Source organism: Gobio gobio (assembly GCF_949357685.1).
Source record: "Gobio gobio genome assembly, chromosome: 14".
Lineage (NCBI taxonomy): Eukaryota > Metazoa > Chordata > Actinopteri > Cypriniformes > Gobionidae > Gobio > Gobio gobio.
The window spans coordinates 5958291-5984994 of record NC_137107.1 but is presented as its reverse complement, the minus strand read 5'-3'; the positions used below and the strand labels follow the sequence as shown (position 1 = coordinate 5984994).

At 42.1% G+C, this 26704-nt stretch overlaps 1 protein-coding gene across 1 annotated transcript in view; it reads left to right on the top strand.

Annotated features, from left to right (window-relative positions):
* The first annotated feature begins 2703 nt into the window (after positions 1-2703).
* Positions 2704-26704, top strand: part of oatx (organic anion transporter X) — a 42011-nt gene continuing 18010 nt past the window's right edge. The window contains exons 1-4 of the mRNA XM_079835250.1: positions 2704-3361; positions 10494-10597; positions 13970-14124; positions 21610-21778. Coding sequence (XP_079691376.1) covers positions 2981-3361; positions 10494-10597; positions 13970-14124; positions 21610-21778 — 809 coding nt within the window. The 5' untranslated portion in view covers positions 2704-2980. The remainder of the gene's footprint in view (positions 3362-10493; positions 10598-13969; positions 14125-21609; positions 21779-26704) is intronic.

Genomic DNA, 26704 nt, shown 5'->3' with positions numbered 1-26704 from the left:
GTCTGGTGATAGCCAGACAACAAAAATGCTTGTGGTGGCTGGCAACTTTTTTTTCTTTTATATTTAAAACCTGGTGGGGAAAGAGTTAAGTTATGAATGTCCTCAGAATGTTTAAAACTTTTAAAGATATTTAACTTTTTTTTTCTTGGTTGATCTGAAAACATTAAAGGAATTTTAATTTTGAATGTTCTAAACTTTCTGAAACAAGAGGTAACATTTAAATGTTAGGGGAACATCCAACTAAAACATTTCAGAAAAACAATTCCATGCACAAAGTATAAATAATGTTTTTGTGCTAACACTTCCAGAACAATATTTTAAAGGTCATGAACTGGCTTTTTAAAAAATGTTATACTGTTGTCTGAGGTGAACTTATGACGTTTGCATGGTTTTTACATTCAAAAACATCATAATGAATAAGTAATAGGCTATTTTCTGCCCTGGTTTTGAGGCTCTCTTAAAAAAACGATCGGTTTTGATAGGCGTGCTGCACTAATGACTTGGAAGTTAACGTCAACGGCTAGGATTGAATAAGATTTTCATATTTAATGAGCTTCAGCCTGAGCTTCAGAGAATTGTTTTGAAAGCGTCTGGAGAAACGCTCACAGGGCTTGCAAAATATCTTTATCAAACAAACACAATGATTCATCTCTCATCCACCCGCGATTGATTGGAATGTTATTTTCGTATTACTTCGCCCGATCATCAGTGAATATAACCGTGGACCATACACACACACACACACGCGCGCGAGCGTGCGCAAGAAAGGTGATAGCCCGTCTGAAAAACACATAGCCCCGGGACTTTGGGCTTTGCGAGCACTGGCATTACAAGTCCGAGTCTGATCACGAATGAACCAATAACACCTTCTTCAGCCTGTGACCGCGTGCTAAGGTATGTAATCAATAGATCTCAAACGATCAGTAACAATGCAATACTAACACATATAGTAAAACATGTTTTACTCACATTAGTGTGTTGCAGCGTTCCTGTCGGATCCAGAAGGCACAGCGTTGTGTTTTAATCTCAATATGTCTGCAAATCCAGTCTCCACCTGTGTCTTGTTTACAAACGAATCCGTGGTGAAATGAAGCGAACAAACGCGCAATGTCTTACGCACGCGAGCTGGAACCGGCATGTTTATTGCTCGACCCGTTTAGCTCCACGAGTCGGTGGGCGGGGCTTGAGGCGGTGCTTCTGCGTCCTATGACGTCAGTGGTCGACATATTCTGAGAGCTCTCATTTTCTGGGCCTGGTGTCAATAAAAGCTTTTTTCTGACTAACAAGGACGTGAAAGACTGTGAAAACTTGCATTACTCCATATTGTCTGGCGAAAGACAATAACTCACTGAGCGGACACTTTTTGATTCCGACGTCCCACTGAGTGAATCAACTGAGAATGGCCTTCATTTGCATGTATTTATCTTGCCCCAAATATCCCCCATCTTACTCCACTTCATGTTGAGAGATCACTTAGAATTCACCCAAAATCTATTGGATTTAATGTCAATTCTCACTATACAGTATTATATGTGTTTGATATCGTTTGAAATGTCTCAGTGTGAATGGTACAAAAATCTCATCCCCACAGAAATATACAAGAAGTTAATAAGAGTTTTTAGAGTTTAGAGATATTTTACTCATGATGGTGGATGTGGCTTTTGGAGCATTTTGGGCTCTTTTCCAATCCAGGCAAATTCCCTTTGTTATCATGTATTTCCATTTGAAAGATTTGAAATTGAATTGTTTCGGTCTGGTCTGAGTTACTTAAAGCGATACAGCAATGAGTTCGGGGCGCAATACTGTAATGAGTTCGACCCGTAACGCAGAGTGTCTTGAGTATCTTATTCTTTGCTATTTCGGAATATTTGATGTTATGTATGAATTATCTTTGAATTGATTATGTAATTGGCATTATACATTTACCTGACTGTTAATAAAATTGTTACATTTTGATCCTTTCTAAATTACTCTGTAATTATTAACTCTCTCCAGAACGGAACGATATAATTGCAACAAAAGGTTAAAACGAAATGATTAAATGTGTGACTATATCAAATATAAATGACCAAACAACCAATTTTGCATTCTAACCTAAATTCGACAACTATGATTAATGGAGTCAGATAAAGAATATTATAATCAAATCCATTCTACCCAGCTGGAGGCCTTCGAACCGCAGCTCAATGCCGCTCATTGGAGCGAGATTTCAGCGGCTTTACAGCTGTTTTCAGCTCTGAAACTTACAGGATATTCTTATATCACAATTAACTTTTATATAACAAAGGCTCAAAGGAAAGTTGATTTCTCAATTCATCAGCCCTTAAAGTTTGAACACATATTCTATTAACGTCACTGGAATTATGATTGTTCATTACTTGAGAGAACATGACAGAAGTTAGCTTGGTTTATTTATAGTATTTTTGGTTACCAGTTACCACCTGAAGCACGTTTAAGTTTGACAAACATTTTTTAAAAGTTCACATTGCAAAAACATAGTTTTTTAATTTAAATTAAAAACACAAAAATGTAAAGAACGAGACTTAGCTTATTTTGTCAATGGCTTTCTTCAAGGTCACTTGTCCTGCCCAAGCTCTTTATGAAAATTCCAGTGAGGGATTTTAATCAGATTAAAACTTATTGCCCTCTGTGTGTGTGTGTGTGTGTGTGTGTGTGTGTGTGTGTGTGTGTGTGTGTGTGTGTGTGTGTGTGTGTGTGTGTGTGTGTGTGTGTGTGTGTGTGTGTGTGTCATGGAGGGGGTGACTTTTAATTCACTTCAGCTCTGTGTTTGGAAGAATGCTTTGTGTTCAGAAATCAGAAACTCCTTTGGCAACTATTAACCCCAAAATTAATCATTCAAAGTTTTAAACAGCTTTTTTTTTTTGCTTATATCTTTCGTGTAAGGTTAAGAGTTCATTTGTGTCAATCCGCTGAGGAAAACTCCTCAGATCTAGAAATATCACGGGAGTCTTGGATCAGTATGGGCTTTACGGATCTTCTCAATGATGTTGGCGGGTTTGGACGCTTTCAGATGATTCATGTCACTCTTCTGTCCATCCCGGGCCTTCTGATGGCTAGCCAGAATTTGCTAAATAACTTTACAGCTGGTGTACCGGAGCATCACTGTCGCATACCGAATATAACGGCTGCACTGAATGAGAGCACCGTGTCACTCCTGCGCGCGTTCATCCCACTGGATTCATCCCTGACCCTGTCCAAATGCTCTCGGTACACTGATACTCAGTGGCATTTAATCACAGACACACTGAGTCGCAGAAATGCAACTGACCTGCAGACCGAGGCTTGTGCTGATGGCTGGACATATGACAAGACTCAATTCATCTCATCTATAGTATCAGAAGTAAGTCGTTTCATCAGCTCTGACACAAAATATGTAGGCCTATTTCTCAACATTTTAGGTCAAAATTGATATAGTGGTGTCCAAATGTTTTAGGATTTAAAAAGCAAAGGCAAGTTATGAAAGCACTACATAGGCTAAATATGGCAGATTCTGCATTTCTAGGTATATGAAAAGTAGTGGCACTGAGATATGTGAACACATTTCAGACATTGAGCAAGGTTTTTCTATTGCAGCACAAGATGCTCTTTTCGGATGCTCTTTTCAAATCATGCGGGATAACATGGATAATATGCTGCTTAAAGCAAATGAAAACCATACCAATTCATTCTCAAATTACCATGAATTTACAGTTCAATGTTCAATTGTTAATAATTGAATTTGCATATATAGAGTTATAGATAGAAGTATTACTAGTCATTTTGGGATCCCATTGTGTATAAGAAAACTGTATATTTTAAATGCTGCAACTGCGCACGATTTCTTTTTTCTCTTCTTTATTTAATCATAATTCTGTGCAAATAAAAGCAAAAATAGCCCATTTTAATAATAATTTTAAAAAGCACCCAAATCACAAAATTAAAAAAAATATGTTTTTTTTGGTACTGGAACGGTGTATGCAGGTAGACAGACTTAAGCTGCATTTCCGCCACAGGAACTAGGGGCCTTGGGGTGGTACTCGGTGTGTTTCGACCGCAGAAACAGGGTCTAAATAAACTTAAAGGGATAGTTCACCCAAAAATGAAAATTAGCCCATGATTTACTCACCCTCAAGTCATCCGAGGTGTATATGACATTCTTCTTTCAGACGAATATAATCAGAGTTATATTACAAAAGTCCAGGCTAATCCAAGCATTATAACTGCAGAAATAGTTGCTCTGTTTTTGAAGTCCATAAAAAATGCATCTGTCCGTCGAATAACTGCTCCACGCGGCTCTGGGGTGTTAATAAAGGCCTTCTGAAGTGAATCGATGCGTTTGTGTAAGAAAAATATCTATATTTAAAACTTTATCAAGTAAAGTTCCAGCCGATATTTGTAGTAGAAACAGGGGGTCACAGAGGTGAACATCAGAGGTGTGTCACTTTGCTCACAGCTGATTGGTCCAATTTCAGTTTGAGATCTCTTATCCAGAACATAACCGCCGTGGAGCGTAAGTTACTATGGAGATGAACACTGCTAAGAGCCAAACCACTTTAATCTAAAACCCAGGATTGGCACAAACTAAGCTTAAACATATCTGATTAGCCAGCTAAACCTGCTTCATGGTATAGGTCCCAGGAGAAGGAACAACTTAAGTAGTGAACACAAACAAGGACAATAAAACAGACGCAGCTGAACTAAATGAACTCATAATGACAGTGACCATGGTAACAAAGGAGTGGCGGGAAACTGAACAAAGAAACACGTGACAAATGAAAACCAACTAAACTAAACATAACTGTGACAGGTACATTCCATTTTATGATTCAGCAATTCACAATATTCACAAAATGTTCATTCTGTGGAAGACACACATTTATATTCTATAAACATGTCCTCCAAAAAACGTTTAGTTTTGTTTAGTTTAGTTTAGTTTAGAAACTTTATTAATTCCACAAGGGGAAATCAGCGATGGGCCCATACACACCCAAGCTCTCCCTATAGCATTGATACAGTACATTGTCAGCCAGTCATCTGTCAAGGTGTTATCATTAAAGCACTTTATATTTTGCTGCTGGTACTGGGAGTTTTGTAAATACACTCACCTAAAGGATTATTAGGAACACCTGTTAAATTTCTCATTAATGCAATTATCTAATCAACCAATCACATGGCAGTTGCTTCAGTGCATTTAGGGGTGTGGTCCTGGTCAAGACAATCTCCTGAACTCCACACTGAATGTCAGAATGGGAAAGAAAGGTGATTTAAGCAATTTTGAGCGTAGCATGGTTGTTGGTGCCAGACGGGCCGGTCTGAGTATTTCACAATCTGCTCAGTTACTGGGATTTTCACGCACAACCATTTCTAGGGTTTACAAAGAATGGTGTGAAAAGGGAAAAACATCCAGTATGCGGCAGTCCTGTGGGCGAAAATGCCTTGTTGATGCTAGAGGTCAGAGGAGAATGGGCCGACTGATCCAAGCTGATAGAAGAGCAACTTTGACTGAAATAACCACTCGTTACAACCGAGGTATGCAGCAAAACATTTGTGAAGCAACAACACACACAACCTTGAGGCGGATGGGCTAAAACAGCAGAAGACCCCACCGGGTACCACTTATCTTCACTACAAATAGGAAAAAGAGGCTACAATTTGCACAAGCTCACCAAAATTGGACATTTGGAAAAATGTTGCCTGGTCTGATGAGTCTGAATTTCTGTTGAGACATTCAGATGGTAGAGAGAATTTGGCGTAAACAGAATGAGAACATGGATCCATCATGCCTTGTTACCACTGTGCAGGCTGCTGGTGGTGGTGTAATGGTGTGGGGGATGTTTTCTTGGCACACTTTAGGCCCCTTAGTGCCAATTGGGCATTGTTTAAATGCCACGGCCTACTTGAGCATTGTTTCTGACCATGTCCATCCCTTTATGACCACTTCCAGCAGGATAATGCACCATGTCAAAAAGCTTGAATCATTTCAAATTGGTTTCTTGATAATGACAATGAGTTCACTGTACTAAAATGGCCCCCACAGTCACCAGATCTCAAACCAATAGAGCATCTTTGGGATGTGGCGGAACGGGAGCTTCGTGCCATGGATGTGTATCCCACAAATCTCCATCAACTGCAAGATGCTATCCTATCAATATGGGCCAACATTTCTAAAGAATGCTTTCAGCACCTTGTTGAATCAATGCCACGTAGAATTAAGGCAGTTCTGAAGGCGAAATGGTTGCTAAACTGTGTGGGTGGAGTGTTTGTATTAGAGGGGACCTATTATGCAAAATTCACTTTTACATGATGTTGTGTGTCAGCAGTGTGTTACACAACCACCCTATAATGGTAAAAATCCCCCCACTCCTCTTTTTTTGATCCCCATAAATCCTAAGAAGTGTCTCAGAACAAACCGTTTCCAGATTGTAGCTTTTGTGACATCACAAATGCCTAGGCCCGCCCACAACTGCTGACAGACTTCGCCCTATTAGGAAGCTCAGGGGGCTATGGCGGCTCGGGAAGTTCAGGGAGCCAAGGCGGTGCAGACCCTTCAGGGCCAGCCTGCGATGGGTAGACCCCCCCCCCCCAAAAAAAAAAAAAATCTTCTTGGGAGGGACCATAGGAGGGACAGGAGACAGAGTCCACTCTGGACTGCAGACAGGAGGGTTGAGGGTCTGTCCAAATAAACTTCCCACGCTCACTTGACAAAGTTGAACACACTTCAAAATGGGAAGTTTGCGAGTGTGGTTGTGGTGTGTTCTCTAAAGAAAGTAAAATGAGAACTGAAAGGGAGCCACCATGGACGAGATCCCTAGAACACAGGTATAAATATGAGGCATACGATTCGTCATGAGTATTTACTTATTTATTTTTTAAGTCTACATCAAATGTATGTTTTTTGGGCTTTTATTATGAATATAAATAAAAAGGTCCAAATAAACTTCCCTCGCTCACTTGCCGAAGTTGAACGCATTTCAAAATGGCGGTGGGGATTCCCCCGAGGGGAAGTGCTTAGGGAAGTTGTGGTTGTGGGGGTCACACAGTTGCCTATAGGGCAAGGGTTTTCTCTTTGTGCTCAACTCAGATATGCAGGAGAAAAACTGCTGAAGTAAACAAAAAAAAAGCTGAAATATAGTTCAGTCAGGACCACTTAAGTCAAAAGCACCCTAGACAAACTTTTTAGTGGCATATTTTGTAAAAGTTTCATTTGGTGATTTGGCGATATGACTTATAAATTCCCCATCCTTGTCATGAGCTCCATGAAAAGCCAAGACTGGGAACAGCAGCAGCTTCTGGGGACAACCTTGCCTTTTTTAAACTGGGATAGCAGCGTAAATCCCCTATTGAGAACAGAGCATGCATCAATGCAACAGAATGACCTTGATTAAGTTAAACCCAGTTTAAGGAGGAGCTGGGGAGGAGCGTGCAGTGGAAGCAGCCGAGCAGGCGGACTGAACTGAAGCTGCGCTTAAGTAAGGCGCCCTATTTGAGAGTGGCCAATTGAGTGCATAGGAATTGGATCAGCTGATATGGGCGGGGTCTAAATTTTGCCAATCCTCTGATGTCTGATGTAAGATGTGCTGATGCACTGTAAAAAAAAAGGATCATGATTTAAATGCTAAAAGACTGTAAAAATTATACGGTTGAAAACAGTTAACTGGAAGTTTCAGTACTATATACGGTGAATAGCTGTAATAGATCTAACCTTACATTGTAATTTTAGAGTAAAATACCATTAAATTTAAAGTTTTTGGAAGTGAAAAAAAAAAACAAGTCGTAGTGTAATTTACAGTAACAAAAAAAATGTAAATTGACATTCCCAGAATTCCCTGCATGACTGTTACGACCGCTAGGGGTCAACCGTAGCAAAAAGGAAGCGAGTCTCAATACCAGAGAGATATCAAAATCGATACAAAGTTTATTTACAATGAAAATAAGGGTTTCAGGGGCAGACACGGCTAAAACAATAAACAAAACAATCTTTTAGAACCTAAATTAACTCACCAAAAAATAAAGAAAACAAATCACCAAAAAATAAAGAAAACAAAATACAGCTTAACTTACCTATCTCCCTTAACCATAAACAAAGTGAAATTAAACCATAAATAAATTGGCGTCAAACCCCCTACCTCCCTTAAAGTGAAAATAATATATACAATAGTTTTTACAGCAGTATATACAGGGTTTTGGGCAAACAAATCAGATTCAGAAGTCAATAAGCGTAATCAAACAGGCAGTGATCAAATAAACCGGGTAATCAGAAATAGTAACAATAAACAAACACTCGCAACCTCCTAATACACTCACAATCTCTCTGGCACGACACTCTCAAACAAACGATGACGAAACTAACAGTATAATCAGAAAGTCAATGGAAGCGAATAACGATGGCGATATAGCACAAAGTCAACGAGGCACGAGGCAAAGGCTGAGTGTTTGGGGCGGTCCTTAAGTACTGGTCAGGTGCTTAGCTGGACCAATCAGTGTTTCCCAACCGGTAAGTGGAAACCACGCCCACCTGGAACACAGACACAACTATACATACAGAAAGAGTATACACAGACAATGACAGATGAAAACAAACAAGATACCTTAGGGTCTTAACAATGACACTTCACATTTGATGTATTTTCATTTAAATAATTGTTTCTTCTTAGTTTTTTCTGATCAGTTTTGCACATTAGGGTTTTATGTTACATTTAATGTTGTTAAATGAATATTTATTGCATTTTTAAATATCATGTGTGTTATAATGATGGTGTTTATAGTGTGTGTGTGAATTACACTGTGCACCATTAGTTTTGTCCTCCTAAAAACTTTGATTCATCATGTGACTCATCTCCACTGTGATTGGTGGTTGTCAGTATATATCAAAGGTACATAACAGATATTAGTATTTCAATAAGTTGGTAATTTAACACTGTTTCAGTTACTGAAATACGGTTATTTACTGTAAATTTAACTTAAATCTGTAAAACCTAAAATGTTGCTACCGTAGTTTTTACTAGTAATGGGAAGTTCATTCCCATAATTTTTCTGACTCGGTTCTTTGAATCTTGTTCAGCAAAATGAACAAATCTTTTTTCAAGTCATTTCGTTCATTTCAGCAGAATCTAATTAAAATGTTACATGTTAAATTTTCCAACAGATTTACTACTTTTGGAATAAAAAATAAACTATAAACTTTGAGAAAGAAATGATTAATCAATTTGCTTAGCTTGCTTCCGCCGGCATGAGAGTCAGAGGCTCTAACAAGGAGACTAAATACTGCAACCCCTAGCATCAGTCGCTAGAACGTCTCTTGAGATCAGGGGAGTGAGGTTTACTCGCACAGCAACTACTAGCTGGTCTCCGTTACACAGTCCGGAAAAAGAATTGATTAGTTCACCTCTCGAGTCTTCGGGTTCGAGTCGTTCGTTCAAGTCCCCATAGGCTGAATGCAGAAACAGAAATGAATAGTTCATCTCTCGAGTCTTCTGTTACGAGTCTCGTTCTTTTTTCACGTGACCGCTTACCGGTTCGGTGTCTCGCAACATATACAACATTACATTTGTATTATTGACTGCATGTTGTAATATCTTTATTATTATAAAATCATCAGAAGATATGTGCAATAAACATTTATGTTATGCCTATCCATTCTGACCAACCCAATGTGTCCAGTCTTCATAGGAAAATCAATTATTATACTAGCTAAAAAACTTAACTAAACAAACAAAAACAAAAAAAACTACGCACTTGTTTGTAAGGAAGGTTGTGAATGAACTCATTTCTGTATCCAACACGGCTGTCATGTCACGTGACAAAAGAACGAGACTCGGACCCGAAGACTCGAGAGATGAACTAATCATTTGTGTTTCTGCATTCAGCCTATGGGGACTTGAACGAACGACTAAAAGCCGAAGACTCTAGAGATTAAATAATCTTTTCAGTTTCCGGTGACTGCATAGCCTTGCTTATGGGGCTGGTATGTGCTGAACGAATGACTCAAACCCAAAGACTTGAGAGGTGAACTAATCAATTCTGTTTCCTGTACAGAACGTATGGGATGTTGTGCATGCGTGGTTAACACAAAATGAACGAATCGCTCTCTGAGACAACTCGCTGTTCTCGAGTCATATTAAAGATTCGTTCAAAATGAACAAATCGTTCATGAACGACACATCACTAGTTTTTACAGTAAAGTTCTGGTGGCAACCCCAGCTGCCGTTTTTTATACCGTAAATTTTACAGTAATTTTATTTACAGTGTATATGTGACCTGCCGGAACTAACAGAGAATGCTTGATTTAATGAAAAAAGTTCTCTACAGTACAATATTTTTCATTTTCTACAGTAACAGCAATACTGCTTTTCATGTCATGTACTTCATTTGTTCAACAAAATTAGCCTGGTTGCACTTGATGCCCCATAGGAATCAAGTGAGGGAGTCAAGCACAAAGAGTAAATGACATGTGTAATGTTTTGAACTAACTCTTTTTCTCTCATTTGTCACAGTGGGATTTAGTTTGTACCCTTCGTCCACTCAAACAGATGAGCCAGACCATTTACATGGGAGGAGTACTGACAGGTGCCATTGTATTTGGAGGGTTATCAGACAGGTAAAGCATCCATAACTTCCTGATTACACGTTCACACCTTTAGACAAAACATATTCACATATGATGCCTTTTCATCATATTCACAAACATTACATATCAATGATGTGCAAGTGCATTAAACCCATACATCAGCACAATCTTTAGCTGCATAAGGACACTAATGACAAAGTAAAATCAACTGAACTGAAAGGTAGCCACCATGGATGAGATCCTTAGGACACAGGTTTAAATATGAGGCATATGTCATGCAGATTTGCCACTTTTTTGCCACGTCGGATTAAATTAAAATGTAAAATAGCAATGTGACAACTCACCTCTTCTCCAGGCTGAATCGTGAACAATTTCAGATATCTCAATCTTTTTTCAAACTCATTTGACCAATTTACACTAGTGATGCAAAGTCCAATTAATGTCCGCGAACCGGTTCTTCTCGGACAGTTCGGCTCAATGAACCAGTTCAAAAAGTCGATTCATAGGGTCCTGACGTCATTTTATATTAAGGAAACATTCAAATAAAATAATCTGTTTCAATGCATATTGAAACAATCAAATAAAGTTATTTGTGTGAGTGCATTTTGCTGATTATTGCCTTTCATTCACTTAAAGGGGTACTTCAGCGCTGGGAAGATGAATGTGTTTTTAAACGGGGTCATTTATGTAGTAGAAATGTGAAATTATTTTTGAATTTGATGCCTTCTAGGCTGAGAAAAGACGGAAAATGTATTTTTATCTAATGTGGATGAAAGACAACAACTCCCAGAATGCACTTGCTTCGCTGCCCAAAGAGGCCACTCCCTAAACCTCCCGCAGCGTTACAAAAACAAAGGTAAAACAACGATGTCGGACAATTTTATAGTTGGAGGAGAATATGAGATGAGAGTTTTTCGGCAATGGGACAGTACTTCCACCTACATCACGGATGTGACCTGTCCGACGTGATGGCGCCATACATCGTGCAAAAGCAGAACACTGAAGTTGTGCATTTGTGGTTAAAAAGTATATAAATTGTTATTTGTTTTTGAAAATGACCGATGGTTTCGCTAGATAAGACCATAGCCAATGGCAGTTGAGTATCAGTCGCACGGGGACCAGAACTCGGACATCTTTAGGGTTCAGCACCATAGAGAAACACTGGAAGATCCAAAGCTCTCATCGGTTTGATGGTTTTCATGCTACAAAAATGGTCAAGCAATGTGTCTGGGGTACTGTAACACTAACTGTTCTCACGTCATGTACAGTGTAGGTCAAAAACACATAAACAAAGGTCTACATTTCATTTATTAAACTGGCCAAATGTAAATGAATTTAATCTTACCCTCCGGTACATGAAGAGTGTTGATCCTGGATGTTGTCATTTGCGATCCTGACGACCGTAACATGAGGCTTCTCCCACTTGCATTGTGATCTGTAAATCCAAATTAATCTTGTTACCCACCATATTTATTTTAAAATAAATATGGCATATTTAAGTCCCACTTGAATGCTCCTCGACGAGAGGTGGTCCTTCTGTGTCCAAAAACATCTTGGGAAAAGGTTTTCACACTGACAGCTGTCATTGTAAGACAGTTAGCGACTCTGTTTGTTTGTCAGAGTTAGCAACAGTAACTAAGGGGGGCGGGGCTTACCTATCGGTCAATTGAAGACCAGAGGTGCTGCCAGCAACTGGATCATCTGCAGAGGCTTATGCTGCGCTACATTTACCTCAGAAGAGGGATATAGGAGTTGGGAATAATGTCACAGGTCAGAAAACTAAGACTTTCACCAACAGGTGGCACTGCGAGCTACGCTGATTCTGGTCTCGCGCGCACCACCACCACTACTTCATGAAGAACGCAACCTGTGTAGAGCGCCGTTATCGTCAAATATCAGAAGAAACATTGTTATAACTTTCAAGGTAGTAACATACTAACTATCGATGTTAAATTTGAGTAATGCTGTTTGTAGCCTATGTGTTTTATAACAAGGCCTCAACAGGGTGCGGGATTGTTTTGCACAATTTTAAACGCCCCCAAAAGTTCAACAGTCACAACGTAGTAATTTCCACACAACTATATATAAAAAACTAAACCATTACACTTGCAATAAATACATTTGCAGAATACATATACACTCTAAAAAAAAGGTTCTATATGGCACCAAAAATGGTTCTTAGCTCGTAATCATAGGGCAACCTTTTTTAGTGCTATATTGCACCAATTTTGGTGCTTCAGTGGTTCTTCAGCGGTTCTTCAGAGGTTCTTCACCGGTTCTTTGACTAAGGTGCTAAGGTGCTGAAGAACTGCTGAAGAACCACTGAAGCACCAAAATTGGTGCTATATAGCACTAAAAAAGGTTCTCCTATGATTTCGAGCCAAGAACCATTTTTGGTCCATATAGAACCTTTTTTTTTTAGAGTGTAAAATAAGCCTAAAATGCAAAATATCAATATTTTGACCAAATAGGAAAATTCAGGAATCTGGTCTTATCCTTGATGTTCTGGTTGGTTTTAGTGATCTCGACTGTACTGTTGTTAAAGGGTTAGTTCATCCAAAAATGAAAATTCTGTCATTAATTACTTACCCTCATGTCGTTCGACACCCGTCAGGCCTCCATTGGCACAATGCACTTTACACTCTCAAGACCCATAAAAGGCACTAAAGACGTCATTACAAAGTCCATCTCACTACAGTGGTTCTACAATAATTTTATGAAGCGCCAAGAATAGTGCAAAAAAAACGAAATAACGACTTATATAGTGATGACCGAATTCAAAACACAGCATCATGAAGCTTCGAATCGTTATGAATCAGTGAGTCGATTCAGCGGTTTGGATCGCCAAAGTCACTTGATTTCAGCAGTTTTGCGGTTTGACACGCGATCCGAATCATGAATCGTGATGCTTCGAAGCTTCATGAGGCCGTGTTTTGAAATCGGTCATCACTATATAAGTCGTTATTTAGGGTTTTTTTGCGCACAAAAACTATTCTCGTCGCTTCATAAAGTTATTGTAGAGCCACTGTAGTGAGATGGACTTTGTAACGACGTCTTTAGTACCTTTTATGGGTCTTGAGAGTGTAAAGTGCATTGTGCCAATGGAGGCCTTTCTGAGCCATCGGATTTCAACTAAAATATCTTAATTTGTGTTCTGAAGATGAACGGAGGTCTTATGGGTGTCGAATGACATGAGGGTAAGTCATTAATGACAGAATTTTCATTTTTGGGTGAACTAACCCTTTAATACAGCATGAGATCTTCACATGGATTTCCATCTATGCTTATTTGCACTACATTGTTTTCAATTTTATGGATTACAAAAACACTACAGTACCATTTTAAACGGGTGAAGGAGATTTCAGAATCAGCTCTTTATTGTGTGTTTATATTCTCATGTAGGTTTGGGCGAAAGGCCATTCTGATTTGGTCATATTTTCAGCTTGCTGTCTTAGGCGCACTCACGGCTCTCTCTCCGTCGTACGTGGTGTACTGCATCTTCAGATTCCTCACAGGAATGTCTGTGTCCGGAGTCATTCTCAATGGCGTCTCACTCAGTGAGTATCTCTCTTCACTGCCATCCAACATGCAATATACAAAAAAATGATTTACAAAGGAAAAATACAATCCAAATAATCTCAATAAATGAAATACACCAATTACTTAATTAATTTTGTATGCATATGCTGTTTTATAATTATAACATTTAAATGTAGAGGGAACTTGGCGCTGTGTCATGGTGTTGACGCTATGGGAAAGCCTCCAGCATTAAATGTTGAATAGGCATCTGGCTCTGAGGAATTAAATGCTCAGTATGTAACTGAATAAATGTTGGGTGTATAGCTATGCGTTGCATTGCAAACATTACAGTTCTGCAAGTGTACCAAACTGATCTCCTGAAAGATATATATACAATCCCTTTCTGGGGGTTCTTGGACATTAAAGTTGTTTGGGTAGTAGACAAGAATTAGAAGGCAAATATTGGACATTGCCATTCAATGAGTCCCCAATATGAGGTGTTCTGTTGTTATGTGCAAGTAACTGTTCCAGACCTCCATGTGTATGTGGAGGTTGTAGGTTCAGTTTATGTCTCATCCACCTCATCTCAATGGTGTGTTCCTTGCAGTAGTGAGTACTGAGCAGGTCCTGCTTCTTGCTTTGATGGATGTGTCCAATTCTAGCTGAATATTGTGTCCCAATTTGAGGATTGGTGTGTCACGATTGATTAAGACTAGAGGATACATATTTCTCTGCCTGAACATGGCAAGTTTCCCAGGTTGATTAGCATGCTTATGTTGGTTCTTCTGCCTTGACACCCTCAACTATGGATAGATCCTGGCTTAGTCCTAGGGTCCCACACTTGAGGTGTATTGCCATCATTGTTGTGATGGACACCTACTTCATAGCAGTCTTAGATGACTGGGTCATGCGGACTGGGAAAAAGGAAAGAATGTGAGGGCTCACGGCTTTAAGCCGACAACAACCTTTGGTGCTTCAGCCCAATGTCTGCACTCCCCTTGGTTGTTAGGGCTGTACAGCCCGTTTGAATATTATTGGGGTCCCCAATTTAATAGTTCCCTGATGGCGAGCTGTTTCAATGTCTTTTGACACCAGTAAGGTTCCATTCTGAAAGAACAATGTTCTTAGGAAATTGTATTGCCAACCTCGCTACCTGGCCAAAGATGTGAATGGTTCTGTACTGGAGGGAAGATTGTAACATGGATCTGGTGTTTTTGACTGAGGTCATTAGACCACTAGAACTTTAGCCGCGTTTCCACCGCAGGAACTTTCCCCAGGAACTAGGAACTTTGGGGCAGTACTCTGTGTGTTTTGACCGCAGGAACCAGGGTCTAAATGACGTTCCGGGTAAATATTTCCCCCTCCAAACGGCCCTGCTTGCGAGGTAGTACTTTTTCAAAGTTCAGGAACTTTCGGGGGTGGGACTTGGGCGCTGGACACGCTAATTGGTTGAGCTCACGCAGCATTTTATTTCAACCAACATTTTTAAAAGTCTTGCGAGGTTCGTTCTGCGTTCAGTAAATATCAGTCTTTCTCTTTCTGTCCGATGGCGCGCGTTTGTCTCAGCAATCGCACGATCAATGTCCGTAATAGCTGATTATAACATGCGTTGTCTTATTTTAAATCTAGCTTTCAGAATACGCTTTAGTATCAGTGCACGTCTCTTTTCCGCCGTTTTGTTAATGACCTCTTAAGTAAACCAATACATAACCAGCAAAAGTAGCGCTGCTTGCATCTCCTCCATACTTGTTATTGTTGCAGACAGTATCACACAAAAATGATAACTGTCCGTCACTGACTGGGAGGAACAGCCACGCGCAGTCCCACGTCTCTGGATTAATTTGCCTAATCTTCACGGTACTTTAGACCGCAGTGGAAACGCAGACAATAGCAGGTCTGGGGGAAAAAAAGTTCCAGTAAAAAAAGTTCCTGGTTCAAATTGCTCCAGGTAAATTCGGTGGAAAGGGGGCTTTTTTTAATCAGTAATTCAGTGTTGTGGCAGGTAACAACTCCTTTCCGCACACTTCCAAAATTCCATGCTTATGTATAGTGTTAACCCTAGGCTTAGATCCTTTTGGGTTAATTACTTTCACTCACCAAATCTGTGATTAACTTTCACAGCTTGGTTGGGCAGATGTTTTATTAATGCGGGGTGGGAGACTTTTAGCCCCGCTTTCCTTGAGAAGACTTATGGGTCTGGTCTATTGACTGAGGTCATTGGACCACTCGGATTTATCAGTGCTGTGGCAGGGTAAAACATTTCCACACACTTCTTAATGCTAACTTCCCATGCTAGCCATGATATTAGAACTGCAGTCCATAACTTTTTTGGGTTAAAAATTATCCAAAATACATTTTCGAGCAAGTACATAACCAGCCAGTGTTCAATACTTTCTGCTTACCTTAGCTCGTCGATTCACAACGGTAAGCTTGTAATAATGTTTTTAATTCCAGTGGTACTGGTGGATTTCCGCTGGAAATTCAAGCACGTCTTTGCGTCATTACTTCACATCTGTACACATAAAGAAGGTGTCCCGGCTAGTAGGCTATATTTCGCGTGAGGATGTTGGAGGTGGAGATTTATAGCCTTTTCTCACAGCACTTGATATAATTAAACTTATCAATTTGATGGCGGATCCAGAAAGGTTCAAACACAATCACCAGTGACAACTGGAGATTCACCCGTAGTAAAATGCAAAAGACTTTGGACTTTTGGGGTGCACCTCAAACAGCTCCCTAGTTCAGTAGTCAGGGCACTGATCAGGACATAAGTCAATGGGCTGATCCCTGATTAGTGCCCTGACTACTGAACTAGAGCTGATTGAGACGCACCCTCGGAGTGGCTACAGAAAAAACAGACTGCAACCGGGCCCATGAGAAAACAAGGATAAAAATGGCTTTTGAAAGGTGGTGTGAACTCCGTGTTTTAAAGGGGTTCAAAACGGACGCAGAGACAGCTTTTTTTCTGCTGGACAAGACATTTCAATGGTTCAATTATGTAACAAAAGCATACTTCGCTTAATTCATACAGTTACAGAGTTTTCTTTGTTGTGCCTTTCTCGTTTTGCTATGTGCATTATGGTAAATATAAATTATTTTGCGCTAGCTATGAGAGGGAGCAATTCACCTCTAAGTTACCCACGCCCTGCCTCTTTACCCATTTTCTGTTATCTGGGAGTGACGCGCGACAGGGCCGTAACCACCATAGACATTGAGGGGGACAAGTCCCCCCTAATAATTAGAAATCGCCAAATTGTCCCCCCCAATATTTGAAATGTTAGCACTGTTCTGCTGCACTTGCAGAAGTCTGTATGTTGTTGTTAGGATGACAAAAAGATTTAAAAGTTACTTTTTTGGTCTGGTTTGCCTCAGTGGTCTAGCGCTCGTCAATGTCCAAATGACTGAGATGGCCAATCAAATCAAAGTAGGAGGGTTTACGTTCTCTTTTGGCTCATGCATAGTCTTCACACACAGACGAGCGCTTCAATCTATTGCTTAAAGCTACACTGTGTAACTTTTTTAGTTTATTCTTAGCTAAAAACACTTAGTTCTTTCAAAAATATATGTGCTCATTAATGTATATTTACTTCTTTCAAGTAATAAAGTATTCTCGTAAGTTTATAATATTCCATTGAAAATACATACAGGTGAGGGTTCGAATGCCGGTCGCCATGTTGCTCCTCCATCTTGAAAGTACATTAGCCAAAGAGGGACATACCTGTAAATTTAAGCTTTGCCTTTCGCATTTTAACACTCGATGGCACCGTGTCCAATGTGGACGAGGTCGAACTGGAAGCCATATTAATCTTGGACTAAATCGCCACCGTAGGAGTTAAAACGAAATCGGAATTGAGAGAAACAGAAACTAATATTCACTGGATGGTCATATACCTTTTCACCACTAGATGGGGGAAAATATCACACAGTGTAGCTTTAATGCCGGTGTCCCTGCTCTTAATATACAATCATTGATGAACAGCTTTGATTTAATGAAAAAGGGGAAAAAAACTATACAAGGGCAGATTAGAACCTGTAACCTTTGACACGGGTTACAATATTTTTACCACCAGACCACTAGGGAATTAAAATGTTAATTGTGGATTCTATGTATTTATTCACTGATGTGAAGAATCTCAGGACTAATAATATATTTGACGCAAATTAAGGCAAATAGTCCCACAAGGATTATTTCCCAATTAGAATTAGACCTAGAATTTCGTTCACTGTTCTGTTTCTTTATGCTTTATAAAAAATAAAAACAATTGGTCCCAATGTTCAAGACACATCTTGACGCGCTGCCAAGATGGCGACGGCCAGCTCGTCCCTACTTTACGCTTCAAAACTGCTCTTCAGAATCCTATGGGTGACGTCACGGACACTATGTCCATATTTTTTTACAGTCTATGGTTTATAACTTTGCTCACTAAGTCTATGATTGCCTTTCACAGCTTAAGCGTGCAGACAGTTTTAAATAAGAAGTGGGAAGCCTATGGCCCCACTTTCTGCATGGCCCAAGATAGTTCGACATGTTTTCTCTAATTCAGTTGCTTGGTTCTGCCATCACAGCTGGGGATGAGAACAGCCCTGTTTCCACCGAAATTACCCGGAACAATTTGTCCCAGAAACTTTTTTTCTCAGGAACTATTTTTCCCCCAGACCTGCTGCTGTCAGCATTTCCACCGCAGTCTAAAGTACCGTGAAGATTAGTCCAGTGACGTAGGACTGCACGCGACTTTTGAGAGCCCACTGGATTTTGTCCTCTGAAAATAAACGTAATAAAGCCATCGGCTTTATTTTTTAAACTCCATTGTTGATTCAAAGTTAAAATTTAATTTTGCGGTATTTTGATATCATACGCTGATCGGTCTGTGCAGTGCTGATGCATCTCAAACAAGCCTGGTTCCGCTGCCTCGCTAGCGTTGCTGAGAAAGATGAGACGTATACACTGATGTAAGACCTGGCTCTGTGGCGGCTCTCTAGCCTGTGGAAAGGCAAACCAGTTATTAGATGGCTCGTCAGTCAAACCAACTCTGAACCGGCACTAGCTCTGAACTAGCAACCGGTTCATGCTGGTGGAAATGGGGTATGAGTCTGTCATTGTCTTTCACAGCTTAGTTGGGCAGGTAGTTATAGGCAATGCAAGCAAAGGGTCAAGGCATTGCAAGGCCTGTGATGGGTTTGCAACCAATTTTGCAACCAATATCTCCCTTTGTAAGAAATGTACTTTTAGCACAGGGCTTTGCTCCGTCACCCGTCCGTGACTGGGTCGAAAAAGAGGGACCACATCTCCCCTATTTTAGCATCTCTTCACTGGCTTCCCAATAAATTTAGAGTTGATTTTAAAATCCTTATGTTAATATACACTTACCTAAAGGATTATTAGGAACACCTGTTCAATTTCTCATTAATGCAATTATCTAATCAACCAATCACATGGCAGTTGCTTCAATGCATTTAGGGGTGTGGTCCTGGTCAATCTCCTGAACTCCAAACTGAATGTCAGAATGGAAAAGAAAGGGGATTTAAGCAATTTTGAGCGTAGCATGGTTGTTGGTGCCAGACGGGCCGGTCTGAGTATTTCACAATCTGCTCAGTTACTGGGATTTTCACGCACAACCATTTCTAAGGTTTACAATGAATGGTGTGAAAAGGGAAAAACATCCAGTATGCGGCAGTCCTGTGGGAGAAAATGCCTTGTTGATGCTAGAGGTCAGAGGAAAATGGGCCGACTGATTCAAGCTGATAGAAGAGCAACTTTGACTGAAATAACCACTCGTTACAACCGAGTTATGCAGCAAAACATTTGTGAAGCCACAACACGCACAACCTTGAGGCAGATGGGCTACAACAGCAGAAGACCCCACCGGGTACCACTCATCTCCACTACAAATAGGAAAAAGAGGCTACAATTTGCACAAGCTCACCAAAATTGGACAGTTGAAGACTGGAAAAATGTTGCCTGGTCTGATGAGTCTTGATTTCTGTTGAGACATTCAGAGTCAGAATTTGGCGTAAACATAATGAGAACATGGATCCATCATGCCTTGTTACCACTGTGTAGGCTGGTGGTGGTGGTGTAATGGTGTGGGGGATGTTTTCTTGGCACACTTTAGGCCCCTTAGTGCCAATTGGGCATCGTTTAAATGCCACGGCCTACCTGAGCATTGTTTCTGACCATGTCCATCCCTTTATGACCACCATGTCCCCATCCTCTGATGGCTACTTCCAGCAGGATAATGCACCATGTCACAAAGCTCCGATCATTTCAAATTGGTTTCTTGAACATGACAATGAGTTCACTGGACTAAAATGGCCCCCACAGTCACCAGATCTCAACCCAATAGAGCATCTTTGGGATGTGGTGGAACGGGAGCTTCGTGCCCTGGATGTGCATCTCACAAATCTCCATCAACTGCAAGATGCTATCCTATCAATATGGGCCAACATTTCTAAAGAATGCTTTCAGCACCTTGTTGAATCAATGCCACGTAGAATTAAGGCAGTTCTGAAGGCGAAAGGGGGTCAAACACAGTTTTAGTATGGTGTTCCTAATAATCCTTTAGGTGAGTGTATAAGGCGCTGTCTGGCCGTGCACCAAGGTATATAAGTGATCTTCTTGTGCCTTATTGTCCCGCCAGGGCACTTAGATCGTCTACTCACTTGCTCTTAACTGTGCCTCGGTGTCGCTATAAATCAAAGGGTGATCGGGCCTTTTCTGTGGCTGGGCCCAAGCTTTGGAATGGTCTCCCCTATCATGTGAGGTCTGCTCCTTCATTGGACATTTTTAAATCTACTCTTAAATCGTATTTTTATTCTTTAGCGTTTGAAAACCTGTAATTATTTTTGTATATGTCTGCTTTGTACTCTGTACAGCACTTTGGATCAATCCATATCGTGTTTAATTGTGCTTTATAAATAAAGGTTGTTGTTGTCACCCCAGGACGCACCGGGACGCAGCATTGAGTCACTTTTGAAAGGTAACGTCTCAGTTTACATGTGTAACCCAGTTCCCTGAAAAGTGAGCTAAATGCTGTGTTATGTTGCCATACTTCAGACATGTCTACAGCTCTGTTAGCAATAGAACTGGCGTGTTTTCACATGTGCATCAGACATCGGTCATGCTGGAGGCGTTCCCATAACATCAACACCGTGACGCAGCATCTCACTCGCATTTCAGGGAGCCGTGTAACATCCGTAATCTGGAGTCATGGGGTAGTAAAACTGTCCATGGCATGCACACTTCAGTATGTTGCTGGAAGTAGTAGGTCATTCAGGTACTTTTTGCCTATTCTTTAATGAGTACTGTGAATTTTTTGTATGTCATATACTGTTTTTCGCCTACTAGATAGTAGGGAAGTATGCGTTTTGGATGCAGGACCGCTTTACTGCTTTACAGCTGAAATTGAAGTTGTTTCGTAATAGATGATATTTGCTGTTTATTACTGTGAAGCTGCTTTTAAACAGTATTGTATAAAGCGCTATGTAAATAAATGTGACTTGACTTGAAATGTTTATGTTCTCAGAGGTGGAGTGGATTCCCACTAAGGCTCGGACTCTGGTGGGCACCATATCATCTTTCTTCTTCACGTTTGGTCAGATGATTCTGGCTGGAGTGGCATACAGTTTGAAGGACTGGCGTAAAATACATTTGGCCGTCTGTCTCCCTTTCCTCATCTTCTTTTTCTACAGCTGGTGAGAAATTTTTCAATTGACTTTTTGGTACTGAATAACTTCATAAATCATGACATTCTATATTACTGATGTATGGACTGGAATTATTAGAACAACCCATGCTCATTGAAAAAAAACCTGCCTGTTTGCTGTTGCTGTGTTTGTAGTAGTTCCCCCCTTTTCAGGAAGGACCTACCGCAGGGACTTTTGTCCATGTGTGGTAGTTCCCAGGTGTAAGTCCATGTGATGTATTCTCCACATACTAACCTCCCCTTTGGGTAGAATGTGGTCTCCGTAGTGTTCTTTCTCCCATCTGGGTGGAAGAGTGCTCCTTCAACGCTCTGATCTGCATCAGCTGTAGATTTTTCAATAAAAAAAGGTCAAGGAAGTCTGGCTGAAGCGACCTATTTAGGGGCCAAGCACCGAAGGTGCGAAGGCACTTATTGAGACCATTAGCGTTCCTATTCTTCTTCTTCTTCTTCTTCTTCTTCTTCTTCTTCTTCTTCTTCTTCTTCTTCTTCCGCTCCAATGGCAGCTCATAGAACTGGGAAAGTTTGCGGGAAAGTTATTAAATTTGGCACACAGATAGAGGACTGGCCCAACATTAACCACACCAATTTTGGGGTCTCTAAAACAATCCCTTTAGTGCCACCACCTGTCCAAAGTTTCACTCATGTTTATGCGAATACATTTTGAACCCTAAGGGCGAGAAACAAATTCTTTTTTCCTCTGATTCCTTGGCTCAAGACGACATGAAATTATGTTATGAAAATTTTCTTTTGTGAACTCGTCCTAGGCCGTTGCTCCAATTTTCAAAAAAATTGAAACAGATCATCTTCAGACCATGCTGACAAAAAGATGGAATTCAAGTTGATTCGTCAAACCGTTTTTGATAAACGCGCCAAAAATGTTACGTAGCGGTTGCAAAAATAAACTTAAGGCTATATCCCTGTGTAATGACGAAGTAGAGGCAAGCGGATCCATCTGCAGAACTTTATTAATACAGATGATGAAACAAGGAATCTCAGAAGTAAACCACAAAGGAAACACGTAGCAACATGCAGCGTGGCAAAACAACACTTCACAAAGAACAAAGAACAAGGCAGTCCAGATAAAGGGTGGATAATGATAAACAGGTGGATGTGAGGATAATGAATAGACAACCAGACAGGGCTGGGAACTAATGATAGCAGAGGGGAATGATGGGAATTGCAGTTCTAGAACTCCGGTGACAAGGAGCGAGTGAGACCGGAGGGAGGTGAAGACGCGCACTCAGTGACAGGTGTGCGCTACGTGACAGAGCCCCCTCCCTGCGAGCGGCTCCGGAAGCGAGGACCTGGACGACGACGGGGTCTACCACGGGGTCTGGGAGCAGGACGATCTGGGTGAGTTTGATGGTAAGTGGTAAGAACAGCAGGGTCCAGGATATCCTGAGATCTGACCCAGGAACGTTCCTCAGGACCGCAGCCCTCCCAGTCAATCAGATATTGTAGTACCCTGCCGCGGCGTCTGGAGTCCAAGATGTCTCGTATCCGGTACACCTCCTCGCCTCCGACTTCAATTGGGGGAGCCTGCACGGAACCGACCCCCTCCTGGACCTCCTCTCTCCTGGGAGCGGCAGGGGGTCTGAGAAGAGACATATGAAAAGTGGGTGAGATTTTATAATGTGCTGGGAGAGCCAGACGAAACGAGACCGGAGTGATCTGCCGAAGGATCTTGAAGGGCCCAATGAAGCGAGGGGAGAGTTTCTTGCTGGGGAGCTTTAAACGTAAATCACAGGAGGAAAGCCACACCCACTGTCCGGACCTGTACCTAGGACCCTCACGTCTCCTTTGATCTGCATGAAAACGAAAGCGGCGGATGGCACGTTGCAGATGGACATGAGCGGTATTCCAAGTGGCCTCACTGCGTTGCAACCACGTATCCACCGCAGGGAGGTCTGACGGCTCTCCAGCCCACGGGAAGAGAGGGGGTTGAAAACCTAGGACACATTGGAAAGGTGTTAGACCTGTGGCTGGCTTTACCAGGGAATTCTGGGCATACTCAGCCCAAACCAGGAATCGGCTCCAGTCCTGTTGGTTCTCATGACAGTATGTCCGCAGAAAGCGAATGAGGTCCTGGTTCAACCTTTCAACCTGACCGTTAGACTGTGGGTGGTATCCGGAGGTGAGGCTGACGTTGATATTGAGCTTGGAGCAGAGTCCACTCCAAACACGTGAGGTGAACTGAGGACCACGGTCGGAGACGATGTCCTCGGGGATGCCGAAAAGACAAAACACATGATTGAGAAGCTCCTCCGCAGTCTGCATGGCAGTAGGTAGACCCTTAAGGGGGATGAACCGACAGGACTTGGAGAAGCGATCCACGACTGACAGAACTGTGGTAAATCCCTGAGACTGAGGTAAATCCGTTACGAAATCCACAGCGATGTGCGACCACGGGCGTTGAGGAACTGGAAGTGGCTGTAAGAGACCGGCTGGTTTAAGGTGGGAAGATTTAACTGTGTTACAGATGGGACATTGATGGATAAATTTGATAACATCAGCCCGGAGTGTGGACCACCAGAAGCGGTTGGAGACTAACTGTACCGTAGCCGAGATACCTGGATGTCCAGCGCTGGGAGTGCAGTGAACCCATTGAAGTACCCGCTCACGGAGCTCGAGTGGCACGAAAAGGCGATCCACAGGACACTCGGGCGGTACAGGAAGAGCTTGTTGAGCCTCAGTGACCTCCGAGATGATATCCCACTGCACAGGTGCCACGATCAGAGTGGGTGGTAAGATGGTTTCTGGTTGGCTGATTTCGTTGGAATCCTCGAACTGACGAGACAGGGCATCGGCCTTCCCGTTTTTGGACCCAGGTCTGTATGTGATCCTGAAATTGAAACGAGAGAAAAATAGTGACCATCGAGCCTGACGAGCATTCAAACGCTTGGCGGACCTGATGTATTCGAGGTTTCGGTGGTCCGTGAGGACGGTGAAAGGTTGACGTGCCCCCTCCAGCCAGTGCCTCCACTCCTCCAGAGCAGCCTTCATGGCTAGAAGTTCCCGGTCACCCACATCATAATTGCGTTCCGCCGAGGTTAACTTGCGGGAGTAAAAGGCACAGGGAAACATTCTCGCAGGATTACCGTGACGTTGGGACAGAATCGCACCCACTCCAGTGTTCGAGGCGTCCACTTCCACGATGAACTCCCTCTCCGAGTCTGGATGATGGAGGATGGGTGCGGCAGTGAATCTCTCCTTCAGCTGATTAAACGCTGCAGTGCACTCAGGAGACCACCGGAAGCGCTTTCCCCCTCCTCGGAGAAGAGATGTGAGGGGAGACACAATGAGACTGAAGTTACGGATAAATCTACGATAAAAGTTTGCAAACCCCAGGAATCGCTGTAATTCTTTCACAGAAGAAGGTTGAGACCAGTCCACCACGGCTTTAACCTTGCTGTCGTCCATGAGAACCCCCTCAGCGCTGATGACATATCCCAGGAAGGTGATCCGAGTCTGATGAAACTCGCATTTCTGAGTTTTGGCGTATAGCTGATTCTCAATCAAGCGCTTGAGAACTGCACGCACGTCCCGTACATGATCGTCGAGGGTCTCCGAAAAAATCAGAATATCATCAATATAAACAATCACATTCTGATTCAGCATGTCACGGAAGACCTCATTAACGAAAGACTGGAATACAGAAGGACTATTAGACAGCCCGAACGGCATAACTTGATATTCATAGTGGCCTGTGGTCGTAGAAAAGGCCGTCTTCCACTCGTCACCCCTCCGTATGCGAATGAGGTTATAGGCGTTCCTCAAATCTAGTTTGGTGAAGTAACGAGCTGAGCGAAGCATCTCCAGAGCTGCAGGGACTAAAGGCAGGGGATAACGATACTTCACAGTTACCTCATTGAGACCACGGAAATCGATGAAGGGCCGGAGACTCCCGTCCTTCTTTTTGACGAAGAAAAACCCCGCGGATGCCGGAGATGTGGAGGAGGTGATAAATCCCTTAGCAAGCTGTTCCTCGATATACACTCTCATAGCCTCTGTCTCCGGTCGTGAAAGTGGATACACACGGCCGTGCGGGGGAACGGCGCCAGGTAGAAGTTCAATAGCGCAGTCGCTGGGCCGGTGCGGAGGTAAAAGTGAAGCCTCTCTCTCGCTGAATGCCTGGGCTAGATCGTGATATACAGCAGGCACACCTTGCAGATTCACTCTCTCACGCGAACTGTGGCTAGATTCAGGACCATGGAGAGCAGGCAGACAGTGGTCATGACAGAAAGGGGACCATTCAGTGATTCTCCTGTCGCTCCAGGAAATTAGAGGGTTGTGTCTCTCCAGCCATGGCAATCCCAAAATCACTGGATGAAGGGGTGAGTTGATCGGGTACAACTGAATTCTCTCCATGTGACGAGATCCGGAGTTGAGCGTGAGAGGCTGCGTGATGTATTGAACCTCCCCTGTCCCCAGGGGGCGTCCATCCAGAGCGGCCACTGCCACATGAGACTCACAAGGAATGAGAGAGATATTTTTAGACAAGGCAAACTCCAAATCGATAAAATTACCAGCGGCACCAGAGTCAATTAAAGCTCTTGTTTCACAATTATTTCCATTAAAATAAAATGAAACCTCGAGGGTTAGAGAGTTGGGAGACTTAATCAAAGGACTCACCGCAGAAGTATCACAGGATCGGGATCTCACAGGACATGAAGCTCTCTGATGACCGGCCTGGCCACAGTACAGGCATAATTTATTCCGCATCCTTCTCTCACGTTCCTCCGTAGTGAGATGTGTGAAGCCGACCTGCATGGGCTCGTACTCCGTGCCCGAGGAAGGATAGGCGAGCAGACTGGATGAGAGAGGCGTACGTCGAGAGCGAATGAGGTTATCGAGACGAATGGCCAGCTCCATTAGTTCTCCAAGAGACATCCCATCGCCACGACAAGCCAGTTCC